Source organism: Xyrauchen texanus, chromosome 27 (assembly GCF_025860055.1).
Source record: "Xyrauchen texanus isolate HMW12.3.18 chromosome 27, RBS_HiC_50CHRs, whole genome shotgun sequence".
Classification (NCBI taxonomy): Eukaryota; Metazoa; Chordata; class Actinopteri; order Cypriniformes; family Catostomidae; genus Xyrauchen; species Xyrauchen texanus.
Window position 1 is genome coordinate 36,932,630 of NC_068302.1, and position 12,167 is coordinate 36,944,796.

At 40.3% G+C, this 12,167-nt stretch overlaps 1 protein-coding gene across 2 annotated transcripts; it reads left to right on the top strand.

The window, feature by feature from the left end:
• Positions 1 to 5,341: 5,341 nt before the first annotated feature.
• abt1 (activator of basal transcription 1) lies at positions 5,342 to 11,780 on the top strand. 2 transcript variants are annotated; one of them, XM_052094632.1, is made up of 4 exons: positions 5,342 to 5,540; positions 5,670 to 6,077; positions 9,497 to 9,672; positions 10,920 to 11,780. In XM_052094632.1, the coding sequence occupies exons 2-4, from the start codon at positions 5,732 to 5,734 to the stop codon at positions 11,298 to 11,300; spliced, it is 903 nt and encodes a 300-aa protein (XP_051950592.1). In that variant the 5' UTR covers positions 5,342 to 5,540; positions 5,670 to 5,731; the 3' UTR covers positions 11,301 to 11,780. The 2 variants fall into 2 exon arrangements, with proteins under 2 accessions (XP_051950592.1, XP_051950591.1); XM_052094631.1 differs by having other exon boundaries at positions 5,707 to 6,077.
• Positions 11,781 to 12,167: the final 387 nt, after the last annotated feature.

The following is a 12,167-nucleotide window of genomic DNA, read 5'->3' on the forward strand; positions in this document are numbered from 1 at the left end:
AGCAAGGCTCAAACTCTGATGTGGTTAAAGAGCTCCACACCACCACAGATCTGGCGCTGCAAGCTAAATTTACCACGCAGGCCATAGGAAAGGTGATGGGCAATTTGGTAGTTTTGGACCGGCATGTCAGGTTAACACTCACGGAGATGCATGACACTGAGAAAGCCGCCCTGATTGACACACCTGTCTCCCCTGACAGCCTTTTCAGAAACACAGTGGAAGACTTTTCTGATCGATTCATCATGACACAAAAGCAGTCAAGCGATGAAGCACTTTTTGTCTAAGAAAAGTGTTCCCTTTCATCCACCCTGCTCAAGCTCTGCTTCGAGCCACCACGTGGCGAAACACCCCACTCCTGCCACCTCAGCGCCGCCAAGAGCTGCCACTGAGCCATTGGCAAGGCCATGTAAACTTGCCATGTAAAATTTCCCCCGGGCAGCAGGCGAGTTCCTGTCTGGAGGCTTGGCCCAGCTCCAAAGAAAGCCTGGCTCGACACACATGCTGTTCTGCTTCCCGCAGTTCACCAGGACCGGAGTGTTATACAAAATGTTGTTCATGTGTGTTGTTTGCAAATAAAGAATGTATTAAAAATGAAAACGAAAAGTGCTTATTGCCATCACACTACACGCTCACACATTCTTAAAAAGGGATACATTTTTCTATACATTTCTCACACCCAACACATTATGATCAAACGCTTCCCTATGGCGAGAAGACATGTGGTGAGCTCTCACGGGTATGTCAGACTGGGAGCAAAAACAATCGAGCACGGCTACAGGCCTACGCTCCAATTTGCACACCCGTCACCTCGATTCAACGGCATTATACCTTCCACGGTTCCGTCATGAGACTCGCCGTTGTTACAGGCAGAGATTCACAATCTCCTCGCGAAAGCCACTTGGACAAGTGCGAAACGGGTATGGCACATCAACTGCTTGGAAATGCTAGCCTTATTCTTTGCAGTGAAAGCTTTCCATTCTGACATAGTGAATCATCATGTTCTGATTTGGTCAGAAAATATGTCAGTGGTAGCATACATAAATCAGCCAGGGCGGCACTCGATCACTACCAGTGTAGAGCGCACAGCATCTCCTCTTCCTGCATGCGACATATGTTCTGGGCCATCTGAACTGCAGAGCGGACATGCTGTCACACCAGGGACCTAAGGCCATGGAATGGAGACTTCATCCTCAGATGATTCTGAGGATTTGGGAAATGTTCAACAAAGCGGAAATTGACCTATTTGCCTCTGCAGAGACAGACCACTGCCCTCTATGGTACTCCATGTCAAAAGCCCTACTGGGAGTGGACGCCTTGGCACACAAGTGGCCAGCGAAACGCAAATACACATTTCTCCGGTGTGTCTCCTTCACTCTGTCATCAGCAAAGTTCGAGAGGACAAGGAAATGGTTCTGTTAGTTGGGCCACAATTTCCCAACCAGCCATGGTTTTTGTAAATGATGGAGATATTAGGCAGTCCTCCATTGGAAATACAGCTGAGGATGGATCTACTTTCTCAAGTGCAGGGCATGATATGGCATCCCCAGTCGGAGCTATGAAACCTACAACCAAGGCCCCTGAACAGAGCACAGCAGGCTCACTAACTGGATCGTTGATGCAATTGCCCTCGCTTATGAGTCACAGGGCATTAGATGCCCTATTGGCATAAAGGCGCATTCAACTAGAAGCACGTCTTCCTCATGGGCATGGAGAAATGGTATATCCCTACAGAATATATGCTTTGAAGCTGGATGGTCTTCGCAGAACATGTTTGTGAGGTTTTATAGCCTAGACGTGGCGTCCGTCACTTCGCAAGTCCTCTCTGTCTAAAGAGCTTACTATTCCATCACCCAGCTGGTGAGCTTGAGCTCCTTATTACCGGCAGTTTCCTTTTTATGATTTTAATACAGCCGCATATGTAGGCCGCTACCCAATTTACTCCCAATAGAAGTCACAAGCACTTCCAATAGAATAAAACCTCCCTCCCTACCTCTGGTTATAAAGGGGTTAATTATTCTGTGTGTATTATATGACTCATATATATCCTCAGATTAAGATATACTTTCCATCTGGTTTTCACCATGTGGGATTATTCATTTTCATACACGCTTGAATAAATATATGTCACCTCCCGAAGGGCCCATGACATCATACATATACTTCTAAGTGTTTCTACCCTGGTACATCTTAGGGTATGATGCTACGTAGTGCAGCATGATAGGACCCTGTTCCCATAGAGTTCATTGCAATGCCTTGGTTCCCTGAGATTAAGGGAATGAGACATTGCAAAACCTGGCCGCACTGCTACTTCAAAGTTTCGAGGAATGAGCAATGCGTTCTTGTGCAGGGGTGATAATGGTGAATTTCCTCCCTTTGAATGCTTATAGACACCCTTTTTCAGAGCCATTGTCTTTTAATTGTCATTTTACTCTATTTATGATGATTATGTGGCTCATTGCAGAACTGCTGGCAAAGAGTTTGCTTTGCTTTTTTTTTTTCCTTATCCCATCACTAGGGCCATTTCTGAGCATATGCCAGAATTGATTTTAATTTTTTATTGAAGACCTTGCTTTGGGGTTCTGGGTAGCTCAGCGTGTACCACCTCTGGAGTCTTGAGTTCGAATCAAGGTGTGCTGAATGTGTGCTGAATGATCCAGCCAGGTCTCCTAAGCAACCAAATTGGCCCGGTTGCTAGGGAGGGTAGTGTCAGATGGGGTTAACTCTTTGTGGTTGCGATCAGCGGTTCTCACTCTCAGTGGGGCGCATGGTAAGTTGTGTGTGGATCACGGAGAGAAGCATGAGCCTCCACATACAGAGTCTCCACGGTGTCATGCACAACGAGCCACATAATAAGATGAGTGGATTGACGGTCTCAGAAGCGGAGGCAACTGAGACTTATCCTCTGCCACTCGGATTGAGGTGAGTACCTACTAAGTAGTGGGAATTGGGCATTCCAAATTGTGAGAAAAGGGGATAAAAAAATTACTTGTTTGAGGGGCCCCCCAGTTGCTTGGGGGCCCTAAGCAGCCATTTATACTACTTATAGTTAGAAATGGCTATGCTCATAACTCAGAGTACTAAGTCTATGCCATCTTTTGGTATAAGACATATACTTCCCAACAGATTTATTATTAAACTTTATTAACTTTTTAAAAAACACTTCCTGCTTTACCGTCGCATGACGTAAGCATGATGGCGCATTCACGCGAGAAGTCGGAAGCTCGTGCTTTGTTTATAACAGAGGAACTAACGCCACGCGAGAGTTAGGTCATTTCATAACGCATCCCAGCGCTGGCCGGAAGTAATAATTTAAAGTTAAAAACATTTTAATTATTGATTTGTTTCTTACAAAACCCTATCGATTGGCTTCAGAAGTGTCAGAATAATAGTAGAGAGAATGATTTATTTCAGCTTTTATGTCTTTCAACACATTTCCAGTTGGTCAGAAGTTTCCATACAATTGGTTAGTATTTGGCAGCATTGTCTTAAAATAGTTTAACTTGGGTCAAACATTTTGTGTAGCCTTCCACAAGCTTCTCACAATAAGTTGATGGAATTTTGGCCCATTCCTCTGGACAGAACTGGTGTAAATGAGTCAGGTTTGTAGGCCTCCTTGTTCGCACACGATTTTTCAGTTCTGCCCACAAATTTTCTATCAGATTGAGGTCAGGGCTTTGTGATGGCCACTCCAATACCTTTATTGTCCTTAAGCCATTTTGCCACAACATTAGAGGTATGCTTGGGGTCATTGTCCATTTGGAAGACCCATTTGCGACCGAGCTTTAACTTTCTGGCTGATGTCTTGAGATGTTGCTTCAATATATCCACATAATTTTCCTTCCTCGTGATGCCATCTATTTTGTGAAGTGCACCAGTCCCTCCTGCAGCAAAGCACCCACATGACATGATGCTGCCACCCCCATGCTTCACGATTGGGATGGTGTTCTTCGGCTTGCAAGCCTCACTCTATTTCCTCCAAACATAACAATGGTGATTTTGGTCAAATAGTTACAAAAAATTCATTAGACCAGAGGAAATTTCTTCAAAAAGTAAGATATTTGTCCCCATGTGCACTTGCAAACTCTAGTCTGACTTTTTTTCTGTCGCTTTTGGAGCAGTGGCTTCTTCCTGGCTGAGCAGCCTTTCAGGTTATTTCGATATAGGACTAGTTTTACTGTGGATATAGATAATTGTCTACCTGCTTCCTCCAGCATCTTCGCAAGGTCTTTTGCTGTTGTTCTGGAATTGATTTGCACTTTTCGCACCAAAATACGTTCATCTCTAGGAGACAGAATGAGTCTCCTTCCTGAGTGGTATGATATCTGCATTGTCTCATGGTGTTTATACTTGCATACTGTTGTATGTACAGATGAACATGGTACTTTCTGGCATTTGGAAATTGCTCCCAAGCATGATCCAGACTTGTGGAGGTCCACAATTTATTTCTGAGGTCTTGGTTGATTACTTTTTATTTGATCTCATGATGTCAAGCAAAGAGGCCCTGAGTTTGAAGGTAGTCCTTAAAATACACACGTACACCTCCAATTCGTACATCTCCTATCAGAAGCAAATTGGCTAATTGGCTAAAGGCTTGACATAATTTTCTGGAATATTTCAAGCTGCTTAAAGGCACAGTTAACTTAGTGTATGTAAACTTCTGACCCACTGGAATTGTGATATATTCAATTAAAAGTCAAACAATCTGTCTGTAAACAATTGTTGGAAAAATTACTCATATTAAATGCACAAAGTAGATGTCCTAAACGACTTTCCAAAACTATAGTTTGCTAATATTAAATCTGTGGCGTGGTTAAAAAAATTCGTTTTAATGACTTCAACCTAAGTGTATGTAAACTTCTGACTTCAACTGTAGCCTATGTGGAACTTATTATTTTAGCTGTCAGGAATAATATGCATTTAAAGCAAAGGTTGTGATACCTACATTTTCATTATTTGAAAATGCTATTTAAATCCTTTTACTGAAATATATTGATCAGCTGATATGAAAAAAGTGCTTAAACGTGTTTAAGCGACATTTGAATGACTCTCACTGGTTACAAATAAATGCGTTGGCCCAAACATTGTCTAGTATTTTGTCTCCCTCTATTGTTTAATATAATAACTACAACAAGTGCCGACATTAAATAATAGTCTATTTACCCAAGTAATGTCTGAGATATATGGAAAGGAAATAGATACAAAATAGATATAAAATATGTTTATTCGGTTATTTTCACATTTATGGTAAAATTACATCTAAAAGAAACTGTATTAGTGGACTCGTTAAAAAAATAGCACTGTCTCTTTAAGAAAGAGCAGCGTATTCCTTTGGACGCTTGATTATGACGCCAGAGCTGCTTTCTGTTCCACGCGTGTTTGAAAAGTGTCGATTTGGAGATTTTATTTAAAACACGCAGGAACTTAAACATATCTTTATGGATAAATGTTATGTTTTATATTTAAATATAATTACCTCTTTTTCACGGTAATAATTACAGCGATCAAAACTATACATTTGCTGTTGTTCGTTAAAACAGTAGGTGAGCAGATGTCTGTGTTACTGTACACTTAAAGATGTTTGTTTAAAACTGTTATTATTATTCAAAAAAGTATTTTTAGTTGTTTAAAAATTTTGACAGTAATATTGATTGTAGACGTTAAACGTATAGACGTCAACTATACGTTTTTTGTCTTTCTCGTCCCCAGATTGTAATTTGTGTCAAACCTAGTTATGGCCCTACTGGAAAAGACTGAAGTTAAAACAGACCAGGATACACAAACCATGATCACTACTGAAGAGTTAAATGACCCTAAACCAGAGGAAGAGGAGGATGGTGATGATGATGAGAAAGCAGAAATCAATGAAGATGCTGACCAGGAGATGAACAGTGAAAATGGTAATGAAACTCTAGAACTGGAGACTAATAAAGAAGATGGTCTTGAGAAACAAAAAGGCAAGAAGTTTGTTCCAGGAATAGTGTATTTGGCACACATTCCTCCTAGAATGAGACCAAAACATGTTCGGAACATGCTGGGTTTGTACGGAGAGGTTGGAAGAATATTCCTACAGCCTGAAGGTAAGACCAGTCTTTGAGAAAATATGTAAATAATGTAGATATATTTGTTGATATATTCAGTGATCTGTTAGGAGTTGAGACATAAAAGAATTGTAAATAATGAAAGAATTTTCATTTTTGATGAACATACATACATACATGCTGTTCCAAATCCTTATGAATTGTTTGTTCTGCAGAGCACAGAAGGATGTATTTTAAAGGATGTAATCACTAATGTCCATACAATATGTGTTGATGGTGATTTAATTTTAAGTTTGAAATCCACGCAAATGTGTCAAAAGTGGTTAATGTGACTCGTACAACCTAAACCAAGTCTTCTGAAGGCACTGAAGCAGATGCGTTTATCCAAAGTGACTTTAAAAACGAGGAAGTATACAACATAAGCAATTTATCTTAAGGAGACAAAGTGCAGGATGTTATCAAATAAAATAATGAATCACTTTATATCACAGATAAAATATGTCAGGTCATGTAAATAACATCAACAAAGACTTGGAATATGGCACACGAGTCACATGTACTAATTTATGACACTTTTGGGTACTTTTTTAAGTTTTAAAGCTGAAGTGTGTAACTTATTCTGTGTTAAAATACAGAACTATAAGTAATCCACTCATAGGTTAATATTCTATTAAACACTGTCTCAAAAAAATTCCTCTGATTGTTTTGAGCGATCCATCCACACTGACACTATTACGTTGACACAACCAATGGTGTTAGCCATTGTTTCCGGATCAATGGCAGAAGGGGGGTTTATTTTAGAAATTTTGTTCAGTGGTGCAGAAATAACACACTTCAGCTTTAAAGTTAGTCACTCACTATCAAATGCTATAGTATGGAAATCAGTTGTTGCTGCATTTTTTAACATAATATATTTATGTACAAAGAAGAAAGTCATACGGGTTGGAATGTCATGAGGGTGAGTTTTCATATAGAGTGAACTATTCATTTAAATGAAGACATTGATGATAGTACTTGTCTTCCCAATTTTCGTAGATATTTAACATTCTCTTTAAGGGATAGTTCGCCCCAAAATTTAAGTTCTCTCATCACCATCCTAGATGTGTATGACTTCCTTTACTGAACACAAACCAAGATTTTTTTAGAAGAATATTTCAGCTCTATAGGTCCTTACAACAGGGTAAAAAAAAAACTCCAAGAAGCACATAATGGCAGCATAAAAGTAATCCATGTGACTCCAGTGTTTAAATCCATGTCTGCAGAAGCTATATAATAATTGTTAAGACTTAAATATTGATCTGTTTCTCATCCACACTTATTATATAGCTTCTGCAGACATTGATTTAAACACTGGAGTCATATGGATTACCTTTGTGCTTTTTGGGGCTTCAAAGTTTTGGACCATGTTTACTTGCATTGTATGGACCTACAGATCTGAGATGATCTTCTAAAAATCTTAATTAGTGTTCAGCAGAAGAAAGTCATACACATCTGGGATGGCATGAGGGTGAGTAAATGATGAGAATTATTGGGTTAAATATTCCTTTAAGCAACTTTGTGAGGTGCAGCCAAGTTTCCCATGTATGTTGGGCATTAGTTGACTAGTTTTCCTTAACTATCCAGTCCAACTCATCCATTTTAAAAAGATATTTTAAAGATGTAACAAAATTCTTAGTTTTCGTGATCAGGGAGGAAGCGGGAGATGCAAGATCCAACTCAAAAGGGCTTTATTTCCCACAGCTTTAGTCAATATATATAATATATATATATGTGTGTGTGTATGTTCTCCACTTTTCAGTGGTCACACTCAAATTAATGCTTCTCAGCACAATACAAATCGCACTCTGGAACATTCTGTGCAGCTCTGCCTCACTGGCATCTGGCTCACTCTTAAAAGCCCATCTCCACTCTCATTGCAATGACAAACAGCTGTTAGAGACAACCATTGCCAGGTGATGATCCTTACCTGATCTCCATTCACAAACCGGCACATAATCACGCCCCCACCACCACATACCCCCATCGCCCGATTCAGGCCTGGGACTCAAGAACGTATTGAATTTCATTTTTATTCTTTGAAGGTCCCTCCTCACAATTTTCCCTCACGTCATCTCAGACACCACGAGGCACCTTACCTTTCCCCTTGTGATTAGCACCCAAAGTCTCGTCTTGAACCAGGCATTGATGGATGGATGTTTGGCTGCAATCCGAATATACTCCCAGGTATGCGGTGTGTCCCAGCTCAATCGGGGGCGGCATGCAGCGTGTCCGGAAGTCCTCTCGGAAATCGAGCGATGAACTGCTCCAGTACCATCAGATCGATGACTACTCCGTGGTGTTGTTAGCCAGCAACTACCTCTGGCAGGAATCCCGGAGCTGTTGGGTGAAGGCGAATGGGCGGCCATGCTCACCAATGGTCATAGAACAGAAGCATTGGTGCTGCTGGTCTGGTGTCCAGCCGACCCATTGCAAGATGGCTTTTCTCAAGTCAGCGTACACCAGGAGGTTCTCTGCTGGTAACTGTTGCTCCATGAGTTGGGCTGCCATCTGCTCAAAGAGCTCCAAGGAGCCCTCCGGATCAGAACCTGGGGCGGGGCGGTCACGGGGTCTGGGGTCATGGCGGCAGCACCCTCCTGCTGCAGAAAGGTCTAGAACATCCTAGAGCCTAGGACATCCTATGGGCCTAGAGGAGTGCAATGAAGCTGTTCCTGCTCAGTGTGCAGCTTGAGAGGGCTTGGTGTTGCATCTGGTGGATGCTGGCAAGGGTCTTGACCACGTCCTCCAGAGGTGAGGGATCCATGATGACATTCTTTCTCCCTTAATTCCTGGGTTTCGGCACCAGTGTAACAAAGCTCTTAGTTTTCGTGAATATATATATATTCCACTTTTCAGTGGTCGCACTCTAATTCATGTTTTTCAGCACAATACAAATTGCACTCTGGAACACTCTGCTCCATGCAGCTCTCTCTTTGCCTCACTGTCTCCACTCACTGCAATGACAAACAGCTGTAGTGACAGTCATTGCCAGGTGATGATCCTTACCGTTCTCATCTCCTGATCTCGCTCTCCATTCACAAACCTGCGCTTAACCACGCCTCCACTACCACAGTTTAGTAAAAGTAATTTCATGTGTTTAAGCACGGCCTTTAGATCAATAACCTTTGACTGGATGTGTACTAAAAAGAGTGGTGGTGGTGTAGTGGTCTAAGCACCATAACTGGTAATCTGGTAATCAGAAGGATGCTGGTTCGAGCCCCACAGCCACCACCATTGTGCCCTTGAGCAAGGCACTTAACTCCAGGTTGCTCCGGGGGGATTGTCCCTGTAATAAGGGCTCTGTAAGTCGCTTTGGATAAAAGCGTCTGCCAAATGCATAAATGTAAATGTAAAAATTATTAATTTTACGAAAGTGCATGAAAAAAAGAAATCCTACAAACTGATCTTTTTGACTTTTCTAGATCATTGTGTTAAAAGGAAGAAAAAAAAGGCAGGAAATAATTCATCCAGTTTCACAGAGGGTTGGGTGGAGTTCAGAGACAAGCGCATTGCTAAGAGAGTCGCAGCTAGTCTCCACAGCACACCAATGTCCAACAGGAAAAGGAGCCGGTTCATCAGTGACTTGTGGTCCATAAAGGTATATAACACTAGAAATGCTCTGCACACTCACTACTGTGATTATTACCAAGAGATAACGGTTAAAGTCAAGATATTAAATGGTTCAGTACCTATGTAGCAGTAATATCCAAAAATGTGTTTGCCATCTTTAAAGGGGCCCTAACCTACTATTTAACTTAAAATGTTTGCTGAGGTTTCTTGCACCAAAAACAGTCTAAATTTAGTTTTACATGCCCATTTTCCACCCTCTCTTTGAGCGTTAGAATTAAACAGGCTGTTTTTGTTACTGTTCCTTTTAGAGGTCGACCGATTGTGGATTTTATAGATACTGATAACTAAGCTGGTGGAAATGGCCTATAACTGATTAATTGGCGATATGTTTTAAAATTGAGTCATAGAAAGTAATATTAGATATATTAGATATAGATTTATTATATTATATAGAGTGGTGGTGTAGTGGTCTAAGCACATAACTGGTAATCTGGTAATCAGAAGGATGCTGGTTCGAGCCCCATAGCCACCACCATTGTGTCCTTGAGCAAGGCACTTAACTCCAGGTTGCTCCGGGGGGATTGTCCCTGTAATAAGGACTCTGTAAGTCGCTTTGGATAAAAGCGTCTGCCAAATGCATAAATGTAAATGTAGAAAAAAGATTGGGTTCATAATGTGGGACCTTAACACTAAACAAGCCTGAAACATGTTGGGGACTCTTATTTTGAAGTGATGGTGACTCTTGTTACAATTTTATTTATATTTACCAAATTAAGCTATTTATAGTCTATATACTGTATATTATTATTATTCACAATATATGAAGTGCCAGTTTCCATATAGTTGCTTTTTTTTTTTAATGCCCTTGTTTCAATTAAAAAAACTTAATTATCAGAGGAGCATGGAGGAATACAAAAAAACTATAGGCAACTATTAGCATAAATAAGCATCTAGTTCCTTTATGATTTCCATATATAAAAGACCTTTGTTATGATTGGCTAACACTTTTGCACCACAAAATTCTGCCAAGTTAGTGAATCATGAATAGGCACTGATATGTACATGTGGGCAGCTTATTAGCTTGTAGTTGTGATGTCAAAACCATGCTGCATATTTGAAGATTTGTGTTTGAATACTCTTACTTTAGGAGAGCAGACAAAAACCCTGTTTTCCACGATATCAACCATTTAAAGTACTTTTTTATGCTTATTGAAGGTGTTGAAATATATGAATAATTTCATAAAGTCTAATATTTTTTTTTACTGTTCAATCAAGTATCTGCATAGGTTCCAGTGGTGTCATCTCAGTGAGCGATTGGCTTATGAACGGACTGTCTATCACCAGCGTATGAGGACAGAAATCTCCCAGGCAAAGAGGGAAACTAACTTCTACCTGGCTAGTGTGGAGAAGAGCCAGAACATGGCGAAACTCAAGAAGAAGAAGGAGAAGAAGGGCGAGGTTGTTGAGGAGAAGACCTGGGACTTCAAGCAGCATCCTACAGAGGACGAGATCCAGATGAAACGCATGAAGAAGAAAGGATTATCCAAGAAGAACCTCCAGAAGGCTCAAGAGCAGAACAAAGCCATCCAGGAGAAAGCTCAATCGAATGTTTCCCTGCTGGCGAAGATCTTCAACAGTGGCAGTGCTCAGAACTGACAATATAAGAAGTTTTAAAGGAATAGTTCACCCATAAATGAAAAATCTATCATCGTTTACTCACCCTCATGTTTTCTATACCTGTATGACTTGCTTTCTTAAAAATGTCCGGGCTGTTTGTTTTTAGTACAATGAAAGTGAATGGGAACTGTACATTCATTTTGGTCTGATCCACACGCAAAGCTATTACATGTCTTCAGAATACTTGGAATATAGCGCAAAGGTTGTATGAATTATTTTATGGCGCTTTTTGTCTTTTCTGGAGTTTGACAGCTCCTGGTCATTGTATGCTTTTGTTGTATGGAACATTCTGCAAAACATGGAATGGAAGAATGTATTACGGATTTGGAACGACATGAGGGTGAGTAAAAGATGATAGAATTTTCATTTATGGGTACATTATCTGCTACAGTGACACCTAACAATAATGATAAGTGGGATTAATAATAAAGTGGTATTTGTTATACACAGTGGTATTGGTGTTTTTCTTTTTATTTCAGACTCTTATTTCATGCATTTTGTTTTGTATTTGTTACATACAATGTTTGAATAGATGTTCTTGCTTTATTTTTGGCACGGGATGGGTGTAAACTGTATGCACATTGCTCTGATACTTATTAGTAGGCATCTGAATGGAACTGTTTTTATATTTTCAGAGTAATACACTATCACTCACAAGAATGACCCATCATAATGGCCTTATAAACGGTGCTCCATTTTCCCACAAAAAGAGGCTTAACCTCTTCTGAAAGCATAATACATTAATCATCCATGGCATTGTGGTCTATTTCCATTCCTTGCATATTTCAAAATCTTGCAAAGTCATTCTTTTATAACTTTTTAGTCATTTGAAAGAACAGCATTTTT